General features: G+C 43.8%; 1 protein-coding gene across 1 annotated transcript in view; it reads left to right on the top strand.

Annotated features, from left to right (window-relative positions):
• UNC5D (unc-5 netrin receptor D) overlaps positions 1-17144 on the top strand; it is a 991829-nt gene extending 974685 nt beyond the window's left edge. Inside the window, exon 17 of the mRNA XM_082253174.1 lies at positions 16155-17144. Within this exon, the coding sequence (XP_082109300.1) occupies positions 16155-16359 (205 nt within the window). The 3' untranslated portion in view covers positions 16360-17144. The remainder of the gene's footprint in view (positions 1-16154) is intronic.
• The last annotated feature ends 933 nt before the right edge of the window (positions 17145-18077 follow it).

Genomic DNA, 18077 nt, shown 5'->3' with positions numbered 1-18077 from the left:
CATGACTACTGAAGTGGAATATTTCTGCAGCTGAAAATCCACATCATACGTAAAACGCAGGAGCGTTACAGTACACAGGGGCACACAGGAGCACACAGGGGCACACAGGATTACTAAACTGTAGACAGGATATGAAACATTAAATGAAACTACAGCAGCAGGAGGAGGGGGGGGGGCACTGACACAGGAGTGACCAGGCCGGGAGAGATGGGGGAGAGAGGACAGAAGAGGACAGGAGGGCTGCAGATGGCGGAGGCATGTAAACTGACCACGGTGTCAGGGCTCAGCAGCCATGCTATACTGTGGTCAATTTTCAGAGGGGAGGTCACAGCCAGGTAGGATCAGCCAGGTATTTCTGGTAATAGAAGAGTCCAAATTACACAGCAAAGCACTGTGCTGTATAACATGCCTTAAGGGAACAGGATCAATATTATTTTTTATTTTTTTAGGTTTACCACTTGCTACCCGCCGACCTTCAATTATAGGCAGAGTGTGGCATCTATTTTTCTGGGGTGCCGTCATATGATGGTGCACCAGAACAGCCTCTGTCGCGCGCCTGCGGGGCTGCGCAGAACGGCGATCGTGGCCGCACCTTGTTGCTAGGACACGGCACAACCCCGATCTTGGTAAAGAGTCAATGACATGACTCCTTACCCATGTGATCGGCTGTGTCCAATCACAGCCGGTCACATGTAAATGAGGAAGTGCCGTTATTCGGCTCTCCTCACCTCACACTGTCAGATTGTGAGGCAAAGAGAGCCGGTCAGCGGCTCCTCTTCATAGGAGAGACAAAGACATGTAATCAGGGCACTGATTCACCTGTTGTTTACCTGTTATGGTTCAGGAGTGAGGGAACGCAATCCCCCACCTTTCCTGGCCTACCAGGCTGTATGCTCAGATAAGGATCTGGTATGGATTTAGGGGGTGGGGGACCTGTATGCCATCTTTTATTTCTTCATTTTTAATGTTTTTAATGTTATGTTTGCATTCTGCTGTCAGCGAAGAGTCCCCCGGCTGACAGCAGAGATGAGTCACTGGAGACACTGGTTGCTAGGATGCTGGTGGGTGCTGCCTTCTTAACAACCAATGACTCCTTTGACTAATTTCTGCTAACAGAATCCCCTGTATTGTGTACAGTCCTGAGCCTCTCCATGCCAGTGTTCCTACTAGTGATAAAACTGTGGCTCAAACACTTAGTATTACCCCCCCCCCCCCGGCTACTTATTTGAATGAGCCCTTACAGGCTGGAGGAGCCTGCAAGAGTGGAGGGTCGGGGGGAAGTAAAACTGCATTGTGCAGCCCCCTAGACCTCAATGAGCATTTAACCCTATCAATGTGGATGTAGTCCCATTGCCAGAGAGCATTTTTCTTCCCCGGAGTTCAGCTTTACGTATGTTTGACACCCAAATCTTCAATTTCTAAGTAAAAAAAAAACTGCATTGTGCCGGAACCCCTTTCCTCGCCTCCTTGCTGTAGTACATTTCCACATTCCAGCCTTACACATAAACAAACATTTAAAAGTTCCACCAGGGGGGCCAGATGGAAAGGATGGAACTCATTTCCTAATGGCAATCCTTATTCCCTAAAAATCACTTGAAGAAACATCTCGGAGCGTGCTGTATCCATAAAACATATGCTGTGCTGATACTGTCTCTCATTGGCAGTCATAGGGCAGGAAGGCAGCAGAATCTAAATCGGCACGGTAACCCCTTCGCTTGCGGCGTGCCCGCTTGACATTGTGGGACTTGGCCTTGTCCTGACGTCTCCTGTATAAAGGATTCCTATGATAAAGACTACCATGCATCCGGCTATGGGCCGAGAGTGATGAAGGTTGGCAGTCACCTGCCACTTGCTGAAATAAAAGATATTCCAGGACAGAGACAGGAACAATAGGAGAGGAGCTCAGGGGCAACAAACTGATTTTATTTTCAATTGTAAAAAACCTTTATAATATTCAGATTATAATATAAATCTCAAGGTCTTGTTTTGCACCATATGAATCATTTAACTCTGAAGTTACCTTGGCAATGAACGCTCCTTTTGTGTTCTTTTGTTGTACCTTGTACAATGTTTTGCACTCAATGTGCCAGGAGGGGTGAGACTAGAGGGGGAGGGATAGAGCTGTTCAGCTTTGTCTCACACAAGGAAAGGAAGTCACTTGGGGATTTAGCAGCCATGTAAGTGCTGAAGCTCGCTCACCCAAGATGCCTGACTGCAACCAATATTAGGAAAGTGATTGCAGCCTTGAAAGGGTTCCCATAAAAGTTTATGTATGAGGGATGTACCAAAAATGCAAAAGCAACCACTATTTATTATGAACTTACACAGCTCATTCAAATTTCACATGTTGGTGGAGTAACTCTTCCTTTATAATTACCCTTCTTCTCCTTCTTCGTTTTCTTCTCCTTCTTCTATATCTCCTTCTTATTATTATCCTCCTTCTTCTCCTTCTCCTCCTTCTCATTCTACATCTTCTTCACCTTCACCTTCTCCTTCATCTTCTTTTCCTCCTTCTCCTTCTACATCTTCTTCACCTTCTCCTTCTTCATCTTCTTTTCCTCCTTCTCCTTCTTCTCCTTCTACATCTTCTTCACCTTCTCCTTCTTCTTTTCCTCCTTCGCCTTCTTCTCCTTCTACATCTTCTTCACCTTCTCCTTCTTCATCTTCTTCTCCTCCATCTCCTTCTTCTCCTTCTCCTCCTTCTTCTCCTTCTCCTTCTTCATCTTCTTTTCCTCCTTCTCCTTCTTCTCCTTCTACATCTTCTTCACCTACTCCTTCTCCTTCTTCATCTTCTTTTCCTCCTTCTCCTTCTTCTCCTTCTACGTCTTCTTCACCTTCTCCTTCTACATCTTCTTCACCTTCTCCTTCTTCATCTTCTTTTCCTCCTTCTCCTTCTTCTCCTTCTACATCTTCTTCACCTTCTCCTTCTTTATCTTCTCCTCCTTCTCCTTCCTTTCCTTCTCCTCATAATTCTCCTTCTACATTGTCTTCACCTTCTCCTTCTTCATCTTCTTTTCCTCCTTCTCCTTCTTCTCCTTCTACATCTTCTTCACCTTCTCCTTCTTCATCTTCTTCTCCTCCTTCTCCTTCCTCTCCTTCTCCTCCTTCTTCTCCTTCTACATCGTCTTCACCTTCTCCTTCTCCTTCTTCATCTTCTTCTCCTCCTTCTCCTTCCTCTCTTTCTCCTCCTTCTTCTCCTTCTACATCATCTTCACCTTCTCCTTCTTCATCTTCTTCTCCTCCTTCTTCATCTTCTTCTCCTCCTTCTTCTCCTTCTTTTCTCCATCTTCTCATTATCATCCTTTTTCTCCTTCTTCATCTTCTCATCATTCTCCTTCTTCTTCTCCTTTTTATTCTCTGTCTTCTCATTCTTCTAATTCTCCTCCTTTTTCTCCTTCTACATCTTCTTCTCCTCCTTCTCCTTCTTCGTCTCCTTACTTTCTCTGTCTTCTCATTATCCTCCTTCTTCTCCTTCTACATCTTCCTCACCTTCTTCTTCATCTTCACTTCTTTCTCCTTCTTCTTCTCTGTCTTCTCATTCGTCTCCTTCTCCTCCTTCTACATTTTCTTCACCTTCTCCTTTTAATCTTCTTCTCCTCCTCCTTCTTCTTCTTCGTCTTCTCATTATCCTCCTTTTTCATCTTCTTCTCCTCCTTCTCCTTCTTCTTCTCCATCTTCTCATTCTTCTCCTTCTCCTCCTTTTTCTCCTTCTTCATTGTTGTCTTCTTCTCCTTTTCCTCCTTGTTCTCCTTCTCTCTTTTCTTCTTTTCCACCTTCTTCTCACTTTCCCCCTTCCTTCTCGTCCTTATTCTTCTTCTCCTTCTCCTTCTTCATCTTATTTTCCTCCTTCTCCTTCTTCTCCTTCTACATCTTCTTCACTCTCTCCTTCTCCTTCTTCTCCTTCTACATCGTCTTCACCTTCTCCTTCTTCATCTTCTTCTCCTCCTTCTTCTCCTCCTCCTTCTTTTCTCCTTCTTCTCATTATCCTCCTTGTTCTCCTTCTACATCTTCTTCACCTTCTCCTTCTTTATCTTCTCCTCCTTCTCCTTCCTTTCCTTCTCCTCATAATTCTCCTTCTACATTGTCTTCACCTTCTCCTTCTTCATCTTCTTTTCCTCCTTCTCCTTCTTCTCCTTCTACATATTCTTCACCTTCTCCTTCTTCATCTTCTTCTCCTCCTTTTTCTCCTTCTACATCGTCTTCACCTTCTCCTTCTCCTTCTTCATCTTCTTCTCCTCCTTCTCCTTCTTCATATTCTTCTCCTCCTTCTTCTTCTTCTCCTCCTTCTTCTCCTTCTTTTCTCCATCTTCTCATTATCCTCCTTTTTCTCCTTCTTCATCTTCTCATCATTCTCCTTCTTCTTCTCCTTTTTATTCTCTGTCTTCTCATTCTTCTAATTATCCTCCTTTTTCTCCTTCTACATCTTCTTCTCCTCCTTCTCCTTCTTCTTCTCCTTACTTTCTCTGTCTTCTCATTATCCTCCTTCTTCTCCTTCTACATCTTCCTCACCTTCTCCTCCTTCTCCTTCTCCTCCTCCTCCTTCTTCTCCTTCTCCTTCTTCTCCTTCTACATCTTATTCACCTTCTCCTTCTACATCTTCTTCTCCTCCTTCTCCTTCCTCTCCTTCTCCTCCTTCTTCTCCTTCTCCTTCTCCTTCTACATCTTATTCACCTTCTCCTTTTCATCTTCTTCTTCTCCTCCTTCTTCTTCTTTGTCTTCTCATTATCCTCCTTTTTCATCTTCTTCTCATTCTTCTCCTTCTCCTTCTCCATCTTCTCATTCTTCTCCTTCTCCTTCTCCATCTTCTCATTCTTCTCCTTCTCCTCCTTTTTCTCCTTCTTCATTGATGTCTTCTTCTCCTTTTCCTCCTTCTTCTCCTTCTCTCTTTTCTTCTTTTCCACCTTCTTCTCATTTCCCCCTTCTCGTCCTTATTCTTCTTCTCATTTTCCATCTTCTCCTCCTTCTCCTTCTTCTCATTCTGCTCCTCCTTCTCCTCATTCTTATTCTTCTCCTTTTCCATCATCTTCTTCTGCTCTTTCTCCTTTTCCATTTTCTTTTTCTTCTGTTCCTTTTTCTCCTTCTCCTTTTTCTCGTTCTTCTATTTCTCCTTCTTCATCTTCTTCTCCTTATTTCCTGCTCCATCTTCTCGTTTTTCTGCTTCTCCATCTTTTCCTTCTCTTTCCCACTTTTGCATTACTTTCGGTACAGCCCTCACGTATTTAAATACAATCACTAAAGTTTCAGTTAAAGGGTTCGTTCACTTTAATAAAAAAAAAAAAAAAAAAAAATCATGCAGTTCACAAACAACATTCTATGAGGAGAAACAAATCAGATTTGAGAAATATGCATTGGGCAGTGCATGGTCTTGACGACACCAGAGACCACATAGGAGAGAAGAGACTGCTGGGATCTGTCTAGCAGCACACAGGAGCCTGCAGGAGCAGAGGAAAGTGCTTTACCTGGTCCAGGAACAGGCATTTAACCCTTGTAATGCAGGTGCAGCCCCAGTGTAAGGGAGCATTTTAACGTTTTCCAGGCTTTAAGGTGATCCTAAAGGATGTTTGGTTAAAACAGAAAATATGTTATACTAATGATATTGCTCAGAAGGATCCCTTACCACCTCTTCTAGAAGTCCGCTGCTGACACTTGTGGGTGGTGCAGTGTAGTGCGGCGGCAAATAACACGCATTCAGTCCAGGTGCAAATAATGGAACTTGCATTGAAGTAAAGGAAAAACAGTTCACAACAAGCCCAGAGGAAGGAGGCCCAACTGGGAACACCCATAGATGCCAATAGCGTGTAGTGGAGCAGGTTTCAACTGAACTGACAGCGTCTATCTTGAGAGCCGGTCCAGGCCCAAGCGGGAAGGCATCCCAAAAGAGTGGCTTAGCCCTATCCTTTCCCTATTCGTCAGGAAGCTTTCACTGCCGCTAATACTGCCCCTCACTGACTGGTGACCTGTCCCTACACTACCCACATGTTGAATGCATGCCAAACCCAGAAGCCAGGGTCCTAAATAGACTCTGTCACACCTAAGATGGCCACCAGTGTCACATGAGCAGCCAGCACCTAACTGAATTGCTGCCCCAGTGACTCAGGAAACCGTGCCGCTGCGGATGAGTGCCACCTGCAGTGGAGAAAATGGACTGCACCTGCCTACAAGCTGTCCACTCCTCCCTCCTCCAGGTGTCTCCTAGCAAGCCAGGAGATAAGGAGGCACCCATGCCGCCACACTCCTGAGCTGAGTTGTGTGTGTCCATAGACATACACAGGGCTGGTAAGCCACGCATTATCACAACCCCCCTCCTTTGCCCTCCTCACAGGAGTTTGACAGCAACAGGATACTCTGGTGCCAGCCAAGTGTTTAGGGATGGGGGAGGGTTTTTTTTTTATATTGTACTGCAGAGAAGGCAATAAGGTAAAAAGAAAATTGACTCTAGAAACACTTTAAGCACTTGGTGCCCGCACTATACCTGAAAGACAGTTACAGAGCGGGCTTAAAATGCCAGGAGGGCGTACATGGACAGCCTCCCAATCTCACGCTGCCCACACGCCCCTTGGGGCACTCAGGCGGCATGCTCTGTGATTGCCAAGTCCTTGGGACTCAGCTGATCACAGAGCAGGGTAAAGGGCCAAACACAGCGGGCCCTTTACCACGTAATCAGCTGTCAGCCAATGACAGCTGATCATGGAAGTAAACAGAAGCCAGTTACCGGATTTTTTTTCTTCACGCTGTCAGCATTAAGAAAAGAAGAAAGCTGTTAACCTGGTTCTGTTAGAGGATCATCTGTCCCGTTAGTGCCCACCAGTGCTGCTAATCAGTGCCCTTCAGTGCTGTTTATCAGTGCCCACCAGTGCCATCTATCAGTCCCCATCAGTGCCTCATCATCAGTGCACACCAGTGCCGCCTATCAGTGCCCATCAGGGCCATATATCAGTGCCCATCAGTGCCTCATCAGTGCACACCAGTGCCGCCTATTAGTGCCTATCAGTGCCACCTATCAGTGCCCATGAGTGATACCTATCAGTGCCCATCAGTGCCCACAACAGTGCCGCCTATCAGTGCACATTAGTGTTGCCTATCAGTGACACCTATCAGTGCCCATCATTGCCATCTATTAGTGCCACCTCTCTATGCCGTCTATTAGTGCCAATCAGTGCCACCAATCAGTGTCCATCAGTGCCACCTATCAGTGTCCATCAGTGCCACATATCAGTGCCCACCAGTGCTGCCTACCAGTGCCCATCAGTGCCACCTATTGGTGTCCACCAGTGCCACCTATCACTGCCCATTATTGCTGCCTATTAGTGCCACCTCTCCATGCCATCTATTAGTGTCCATCAGTGTCACCTATCAGTGTCCATCAGTGTAGCCTTGTCAGTGACTCCTGATCAGTGCCCACCAGTGCCGCCTCATCAGAGCCTCCTGATCAGTGCAGACCCATCAGTCCCTTCTGATCAGTGCCCACCAGTGCAGCCTCATCAGTGCCCATGAGTGCCACCTATCAGTGCCCATCAGTACAGCCTGATGAGTGCCGCCCATCAGTGAAGGAAGAAAATTACCTGTTTGAATTATTTTTTTATTTTTTACATTTTCGGTCTTTTTTTGTTTGTTTAGCCAACCCCCCCTCCCAATAATGATTAAATATCACCAAAAAATATATATATTTGTGCGGAACAAAAATGATAAAAATGTCATATGGGTACAGTGTTACATGACCGCCCAATTGTCATTCAAAGTGTGAAAGTGCTGAAAGCTGAAACATGGCTTGGGCAGGAAGGGGGTGAAAGTGCCCAGTGGGTAAGTGGTTAAGCCAACAGTAGGATAAAAAAAAAAACAACACAAAGGGAAAGGGGGATGTGACAGAGAGACAAAGGCTATAATATTCCGAATGGAGTGTAACGTGAGCGCTGCAGGCAAATCTTAAAATTCCGCCATAAATATGCAAAGTGAAAAGCTATTTAGCCATGTCTGCTTATTGTATTTGGATGCATTGTGTGAAAGAAACAATAATGTGCCATAAATGTGGCAGGAAGTGGAGCCTGACTCCGATGAGACCGCGCGTCTGTGGGTTCTAACAAGCATTCCATTAAATGTAGCGGAAAACCTCGCCCATTCCCAGATCCCAGACTTACCCCCAGCTGTGCAAATCCCATTCACAAATGTTATGTGTCAATGTGCAGATGTATATCAAATAGAAAAACAGCAATCACTCATAATCATAATATGTACGTTCTTATGTAGGGTTTGTATATTGCTCAAAGATCTTCTTTACAGCCTGTGCACACCACTGCAAGGGCCCCAACTGGGGAACCAGAGCTACTGCCTACACCTGCCTATAGAAAGCAATTACAGGATTGCGGGTAAACATTGATGCTTACCACACTGAGACCGGAGTACACTCTACACCAGGGGTCTCCAAACTATGGCCCTCCAGTTAATCAGAAACTACATTTTCCATAATGCCTAGTCATGTCATGACTCCACTAGAGTCCTCTTCCACTCCTTCATGACGACATAACAGAGCTGGTGGATGTAAGAAACCTTGCGTTCCCCCACCTTCTGTTTGAGGATGCCCCACAAATGCTCAATAGGGTTTAGGTCTGGAGACATGCTTGGCCAGTCCATCACCTTTACCCTCAGATTCCTTAGCAAGGCAGTGGTCATCTTGGAGGTGTTTGGGGTCGTTATGTTGGAATACTGCCCTGCGGCCCAGTCTCTGAAGGAAGGGGATCATGCTCTGCTTCAGTATGTCACAGTACATGTTGGCATTCATGGTTCCCTCAATGATCTGTAGCTCCCCAGTGTCGGCAGCACTCATGCAGCCCCAGACCATGACGCTCCCACCATCATGCTTGACTGTAGGTAAGACACACTTGTCTTTGTACTCCTCACCTGGTTGCCCCCACACACGCCTGACACCATCTGAACCAAATAAGTTCATCTTGGTCTCATCAGAGCACAGGAGATGGTTCCAGTAATCCATGTCCTTAGTCTGCTTGTCTTCAGCAAACTGTTTGCGGGCTTTCTTGTCCATCATCTTTAGAAGAGGCTTCCTTCTGGGACGACAGCCATGCAGACCAATTTGATGCAGTGTGCGGCGTATGGTCTAAGTAACTGACAGGCTGACCCCTCCCCCACCCCTTTAACCTCTGCAGCAATGCTGGCAGCACTCATACGTCTATTTCCCAAAGACAACCTCTGGATATGACGCTGAGCACAGCACTCAACTTCTTTGGTCGACCATGGTGAGGCCTGTTCTGAGTGGAACCTGTCCTGTTAAAACCAACATGCTGCAGCTCAGTTTCAGGGTCTTGGCAATCTTCCTTTAGCCTAGGCCATCTTTATGTAAAGCAACAATTATTTTTTTCAGACCCTCAGAGAGTTCTTTGACATGAGGTGCCATGTTGAACTTCCAGTGACCAGTATGAGAGAGTGAGAGCGATAACACCAAATTTAACACACCTGCTCCCCATTCACACCTGAGACCTTGTAACACTAACGAGTCACATGACACCGGGGAGGGAAAATGGCTAATTGGTCCCAATTTGGACATTTTCACTTAGGGGTGTACTGACTTTTGTTGCCAGCAGTTTAGACATTATTGGCTATGTGTTGAGTTATTTTGAGGGGACAGTAAATTTGCACTGTTATACAAGCTGTACACTCACTACTTTACATTGTAACAAAGTGTCATTTCTTCAGTGTTGTCACATGAAAAGATAGAATAAAATATTTACAAAAATGTGAGGGGTGTACTTTATTTTGTCAGATACTGTGTGTATAAATAAATAAATATATATATATATATATTTATATATATATATATATATACATCCTTTTTTATTATATACAGAATATATATATATATTGTGAGGATTGATTAGCTCGGTGGCGGGTATGGATGACCCCTTTGGGGGGTGCGTTTACACAGGGAGATAGCCGAGAAGTGGTTGCAAACAACAGTTTGGTTTATTCATGCAATTTTCTTCACACAAGTGCAAGCCTCAAAACATCAAAATAAAACACAAAATAAATCCTTGCCACTGTGGGCGGCTACCTTCTCACATACAGGAACCTATCTAAGGAAGTCTGTCCCTAACCTACTGTTGGGCAGACTTGGCTGATCCTACAGCAGACACTCAATAGTCCATGTTTTATCTCTTCACACAACAAATGTCCATTGAACATGTACCTTTTCCTCTTCACATTGAACATGTCCCTTTGCTTGTCTCTTCACATAGCAAACAGTGCATTTATTTATTTCCTCATAGAAATAGTCCAAGACCTCACCTTGAGTAGTCTTCAGTCTTAATTAATTTCCCCTTCACACAGGAACTGTCCATTGGTTTCTTTTCACATAGAAACGATCCTTGAGTAGTCTTCACACTTGTTACCCTCCTCAACGCACATCGCTCCAGGAGGTCTTCCCCTCCTATGCTCACACAGCTTCAGGGGGCACCTATCTGATTGTCCTCCGCTGCCCACACGGCGTCAGGAGGCAGCAATCCTTCTCCCAGGCTCTCACAGCGTCGGAAGGCACACATCTGACTGTCCTCCTCTCCCCAGCCCACACGGCGTCAGGAGGCAGCAATCCATAGACTTCCTTTTGACAAATTATAGAGGCCTTAACTTCCTCATTCCGAACAGCTGAAGGCCTTTCAACTTCCTTAGACAGTTCTGGCTACCTCTGCAGCCGACACCCTATAGTAATTGGTGAATTTTCTAAACCAGGTGGAAATGTATCTCCTGTCTGTGACTACATCCACAGATTTACCTGACTTCCTGTCACAATATATATATATATATATATATATATATATATATATATATATATATATATATATATATATACATATATATATATATATATATATATATATATATATATATGTTTATATACATATATTTATATATGTTTATATATACTATATATAATAAAAAACAAGGATATAAAGAAGAGAGGATGATGTGTGGGGATTGGAGGGAAAGAGAAAAAAAAGAGGGGGGGAACCAGGAGAGGATGGAAAAATTGGGGGGGGGGGAGAGAGGAGAGAGCAGGGAGGAAGGGTGGGGGGAGGAAAAAAGAGAGAGAAAATGGGGTGAGAGAAAGATTGCAGGTAAAGAAAGGATTGCTTACCTCTAGAGTCTATATTATAAATGGTGGATATCACACACTGGGAAGGGATAATTGTAGTACGTCTCAGGTAATCACTATAAAGTAAACAAGGTAGAGTTTAGATTTTCAGTTGGCCCCGGGAGTCGGTCAGATTGGGTTTGGAGTCGCACTCGGTGTATAGAAAAGAGGCCATTAAGGATGATATTTCGGGCGGTGAGAAGGTTTGCTCAGTAGACAATTTCCAGTCTTACATTTTGAGTGTCACCAGACTCTTCATTCATCTCATTGCAGGAACAAATCTGATTGTGTTTTAATAATCACACCTTCTGTGTGCCATTCCTTTCTTCTCCATCTGTTCATAGCCTATAGCACCCACACTTCACCCGGCACCCCCTCCCAAACCTGCTGTCACAATTTAAAAAGCGTTTCTCTTATAAGAACAAAATATCTCGCGGTATGAACAATGGCTATAGAAGTGCGGTCACATGAAGACCGACAGCCCTGCATAAACTCTAAGACCACCTTGGAGCTCGTAGAGCGCTTATTCAGTTTGATACCTGAGTATGTGCGTCTATTGGCGCCGGCATTGAAGGAAAACTGTTGATTTGACCTGCAAGCACAGGTTCACATTAACCCCTTTCACACCCCAGGGTAAAACAAATCTAAATGCCTAAGCCCAATTTTGCAATTTTGACATGTGTTAGTAAAACATTCGTATCATCACAGCTACTTTGTGCATCCATGTGGATTATACCGTGTTTTTTTTTTTTCTTTTTTCAGGACAAATTGTGCTTTTATTATGTGGTAAATGGTAATAGATATTCCCTGTTTTTTTTTTTTTTTTTTTTAATTATCAAATGAAAACTGCCCCAAAATAGTAAAAAAAAAATATATATATATATATATATATATATTTTTTTTTTTAATTTAACTGTGTATTTCTTGCTACTACCATAACCTACCACCAAACAACAACCCAATCCTGATGATCGCAGCGATACCACATATGTGTATGTTAGGCTCCTTTCTAATGGGCGGTGCGCTGGACGGAGCCCGTTCCGCTCAGTGGGGGATCAATGCGCCGATCTCCAGTGAGCAGGAGGATGAGAACTCCATCTCTGCTCTGTGTGCTGTCAGATCCCCGCTGTCCTCTATGGGAGATCGAATGAAAACGGACCGCCTGTCCATTTTCATCCAAGCCCTATCCGATCCGATCTGGAACATAGAGTTTCCACCCATCTGGATTTCACGGACAGGATCGGATTGGAGAGCAGTGGGTGTCAGCAGGGTTGTCTCCGCTGACATCTCCTACTCCATAGAGCTGCATGGAGCATCCGATCCGGTCTGCCTGAAAGTGATAAGCGGACCGGATCGGAAAGCCCCTGTGAAAGGGGTCTAAGTTGTTTGTACCCATGGTACAGTCCAGAAACAATAGTGTGCATTTTTTTTTATTCTAGTTAAAACACACTGACACTGACACTCATTGACACTAATACTATTAAAAAAAAAAAAAAATCCTGTCCAGAAAATACTGACCCTGCAATTTGACGCTGACCTTTGTTTCTGACCTTTGTTCCTGACCTTGACCCAAACACTAACTTAGATCAAACCTTGGTCTAGGAATTTATTTTTAATGTTTTTATTTTATTTTTTAATTAATTATTTTTTTTAGTTTTTTCTATTTCTGCAAGGACAGAGAATGATACAATGTATGTCTCTCTTCCATTCACAGAGACAGAAAACACAGGGGGCAGGCTTTACAGTAACTGATCACTGTGATAGCCAATCAGAGGCTATCACAGCGATCGGGTGACCAGGAATCGGCAGTAGTTAGAACAGGGCTCTCGGTAAGTCCCCGATCTCTGCGTTGGGAGCATGCTCTGCGGTGAGCTCCTAGCAAAAAGAGAGAAGCGCAAATATGTGGACTCATAGAAGAAAGCCGAGTCCAGTGGGACCCCATATTTGCCTTATGGCTGGTGTGAAAGGGTTAAAGAAGGTCTACCACTATAATTTTGGTTACAGTTCTGTACATGTAATACTTTTATTTCCCAGGTTTCTAAGTGGTTTCTAATCTAGTTATAAGGTCTGACCTGCCCCTCTTCTCTACTGCCAGCCAACAACTATTCAGGAGTAGGGATGATCGAACTTTTGAAAAGTTTGGTTTGACCAGAACACCCGAACTTCCTGAAAGTTCGGCCCGGATTTCAGAACCCCATTGAAATCAATGGGACCCAAACTTTGGTAATCAAAAAACACAATTTTGAACCCCTAAAACCCAAAAAATGCCCCTAAAAAGTGCCTAGGGTTCTGGGTCATGCCCCAGGGACTATTAATCACACAAAAAAAGTTCTTAAAAATTGTCGTTTTTGATAGAGAGCCAATTATTGAAAAATGTATTGAAAAAAAAAAAGAGATTTCTTTGGATTTAGTGTCTGGGGGGGGGGGGGGGGGGTCTAAAAAGTGTACCTGTGAAGTTTCAGCTCTGTAGCATGTCCAGAACCCTATGCCTGTGCTAATGAAATTATTTGCAGGCATGGGGCTCCACTCCTATCACACCTATATGTGTGTATGTGTATAAATACATATAAGTGTGTGTGTATATATACCCCTACACACAAGTTCAGATGTCATGCCTGCCTCCAAACATGCCTAAAAAATGCCCCAAAAAAACGCCTGCAACAACACACCTGGGCGTTTTTGTTGCAGGTGTTTTTTTGGGCATTTTTTGGGCGTCTTTGGAGGCAGACATAACATCTGAACTTCTGTATAGGGGTATATATACACACACACTTATATGTATTTATACACATACACATATATAGGTGTGAAAGTAGCGGAGCCCTATGCCTGCAAATAATTTCATTATATGCATACATTTAATAAGATCTGGTCTTCTTGGTTTTCCTCCCCATGTGTAGTATGGACTAGTGTCTCTTTGCTTCTGTCAAAAGTGTTTCTATGGGTCTATGCTGCGGAATTTAATTGAATCACTGATTGTTACATAGCTATTCTGGTTGAAAAAAGACACAAGTTCTTCTAGTTCAACCAATAAAAGGGAAAAAAAAACATACAATCCCATATACACAATCCTATACCTATGGTTGATCCAGAAGAAGGCAAAAAAACACAGCAAAGAATGATCCAATTTGCTCCAGCAGGGGAAAAAATTCCTTCCTGATCCCCTGAGAGGCAATCAGATATTCCCTGGATCAACTTTACCTATATATATTATTACTCATGGTACAATTATGTACATTTAGTAAATAATCCAGACCTTTTTTTAAAGCAATCCACTGAGCTGGACAGAAGTTTATTCCACATTTTCACAGCTGTTACTGTAAAGAAGCCTTTCCGTATTTGGAGATTAAATCTCGTTTCCTCCAGACGTAAAGAGTGCCCCCTTGTCCTCTGTAATGACCTTAAAGTGAACAACACCAATCCACTATATGGATCCCTTATGTATTTATACATGGAGATCATATCCCCCCCTTATGTATTTATACATGGAGATCATACCCCCCCTTATGTATTTATACATGGTGATCATATCCCCCCTTATGTATTTATACATAGAGATCATATCCCCCCTTATGTATTTATACATGGTGATCATACCCCCCTTATGTATTTATACATAGAGATCATATCCCCCCTTATGTATTTATACATGGTGATCATATCCCCCTTATGTATTTATACATAGAGATCATATCCCCCCCCTTATGTATTTATACATGGAGATCATATCCCCCCTTATGTATTTATACATGGAGATCATATCCCCCCTTATGTATTTATACATGGAGATCATATCCCCCCTTATGTATTTATACATGGAGATCATATCCCCCCTTATGTATTTATACATGGTGATCATATCCCCCCTTATGTATTTATACATGGTGATCATATCCCCCCCTTATGTATTTATACATGGTGATCATATCCCCCTTATGTATTTATACATAGAGATCATATCCCCCCTTATGTATTTATACATGGAGACCATATCCCCCCTTATGTATTTATACATGGTGATCATATCCCCCCCTTATGTATTTATACATGGTGATCATATCCCCCTTATGTATTTATACATGGAGATCATATCCCCCCTTATGTATTTATACATGGAGATCATATCCCCCCTTATGTATTTATACATGGAGATCATACCCCCCCTTATGTATTTATACATGGAGATCATATCCCCCCCTTATGTATTTATACATGGAGATCATATCCCCCCTTATGTATTTATACATGGAGATCATATCCCCCTTATGTATTTATACATGGAGATCATATCCCCCCTTATGTATTTATACATGGAGATCATATCCCCCCCTTATGTATTTATACATGGAGATCATATCCCCCCTTATGTATTTATACATGGTGATCATATCCCCCCTTATGTAGTGATATATGTTCTGTAATGGATTGGTTGGTAATGTTAAACATTTCTCAGTGATGAGTGCTGTATGCTGGAATAAATTATTGTTATTGGTAAATTTATTTATCTAGTTAACATAATTTATTTCTTTATTTGTTTTTGTTTTTTTGATGTATATGTGGAAGAGAAATAAAAAAATCTTTAAGACCGCATTCACACTGATCCGACTTGGACTGCGACTTGTCAGCCTGACAAGTCGTGGTCCGTCACGCTCCCACTGTGTAGTACAGGAGCCATTCTAATAGGAGCGACACAAGATGCTCCGACGTAGAAAAAGGGTCCTGTACTACTTCGGGGTGACCTGGAGGCGACTTGCATTGACATTCATTTTATGAAGTCCGTGCACGTCACGCTGCACGCGACTTCACCGGTCGCCCCCTAAGTCGGTGCGACCTAGTGTGAACCGGCACTAAACGTAATAAAAAGTATCTGACTGAAACAGAAGTCAGCAGTTTATAAATCCGGGGACCCCGGATTTTGGATCCCAGTTTTGATCTCCCGTTTTCACATGTTTTCGTTTTGTAATGTTTATCCGCAGAGTCTTCTGTTTTTTATATATATATTTTTTTCTCTTTAAAGGAATCTCTGCTACTTTGCGACTAAGAACAGTCCATCCGCCGTCATCTTGGACCTGTGGGAAGCGCGGCACCCGTATGACGGAAGCTTGGATTCTCTGGCCTGTGCACTGGAGGAGATAGGGAGGACACAAAGCAAACTCTCTCTGGTTTCAGAAACTCACACAGAGGATCCAGACTTTACCTACAGCCGGCAGAATGGACTTTGAGAAGACACGTCGGCCTTCTCTGGATGGGTTCCGCTCACGTTTCGGGAAGGTGAGGAAGAAAACAGGAAACAGTAGCAACATCCGATGTGTATTTCCTAATTCCGAGTTTGGATGACAAAGATCACAGAGAGGAGAACGTATGGCTGCACCGACCATGCAACGTTCTTTAAAGGAACCTTCATTGTGCAAAAGGGTCTTCAAAAAAAAAAAAAAGCCATCCACCAGCGAGGGAATTTGGAGGCACTGACTTTTAAAGCCTCCCCGTTCTCTGTGGTCTATAAAGGACAAACCTTTAAAAAGAATGTGCTCTTTGATTGTTTTTTTCGAGATGAGGGAGAGGAACGGAGAAAGAAATATCACATAAAGCGGACACTGTTACACTGTATAATGATGCTCAGTAGCACCCTTCTGTATACAGCTACCCCAAGCTGCTTTGCCTTAGAGAGAATAGAATGCAATAGCCAACACAAATGATAATTCTTGGCATGTAGATTTTGTGTGATGTCCCTGCAGGACTGAATCCCATTGTACAATGCAACTGGTAATGGTATCTGAGTGTTACTAGTTGCCAGCATCCGTTAATGTTGGCCAGAGTCAGTGTTGCCCAGGTTCGTATTCACTTTACAGAAGCGTTGTTTCAGTTTGTAAATTGTGTTGTGCGGTGTATTCAGCTGTCAGTAGAACGGAAATCTTTAAAAAAAAGCCAAAATCAGCTAATAGGAGAGTTTGCCCCCCGGATTTCTCACAACATAGTCATCCATGGTGTCACCCGGGCCATTGGTGTCGATGAGACGTCATCCATGGTGTCACCCGGGCCATTGGTGTAGATGAGACGTCATCCATGGTGTCACCCGGGCCATTGGTGTAGATGAGACGTCATCCATGGTGTCACCCGGGCCATTGGTGTAGATGAGACGCCATCCATGGTGTCACCCGGGCCATTGGTGTAGATGAGACGTCATCCATGGTGTCACCCGGGCCATTGGTGTAGATGAGACGTCATCCATGGTGTCACCCGGGCCATTGGTGTAGATGAGACGTCATCCATGGTGTCACCCGGGCCATTGGTGTAGATGAGACGCCACCAATGGTGTCACCCGGGCCATTGGTGTAGATGAGACGCCATCCATGGTGTCACCCGGGCCATTGGTGTAGATGAGACGCCACCAATGGTGTCACCCGGGCCATTGGTGTAGATGAGACGCCATCCATGGTGTCACCCGGGCCATTGGTGTAGATGAGACGTCATCCATGGTGTCACCCGGGCCATTGGTGTAGATGAGACGTCATCCATGGTGTCACCCGGGCCATTGGTGTAGATGAGACGTCATCCATGGTGTCACCCGGGCCATTGGTGTAGATGAGACATCATCCATGGTGTCACCCGGCCATTGGTGTAGATGAGACGTCATCCATGGTGTCACCCGGGCCATTGGTGTAGATGAAACGCCATCCATGGTGTCACCCGGGCCATTGGTGTAGATGAGACGCCACCAATCGGAAATTAGGGGCTGATGAGTTACAGTGGAGAAAAGTAAAAGTGGAGAAGGAAGTTTTAGTTGTTTAATTTTTAGTACAGATGATTTGTTTGGTTGCTGGTAGCACATTTCCTTTTTTATCTTTCATGTTTTTATATACAAGACATTATTCAAGCTGGTTTATCAAGGTGTCTAAAAGGGAAAAATATACTCCCACAAGCTGCGTAAAAAAATACCCTT

This window comes from Pelophylax lessonae (assembly GCF_965119305.1).
Source record: "Pelophylax lessonae genome assembly, chromosome: 4".
Lineage (NCBI taxonomy): Eukaryota > Metazoa > Chordata > Amphibia > Anura > Ranidae > Pelophylax > Pelophylax lessonae.
This window is presented reverse-complemented; position numbering and strand designations above follow the sequence as displayed.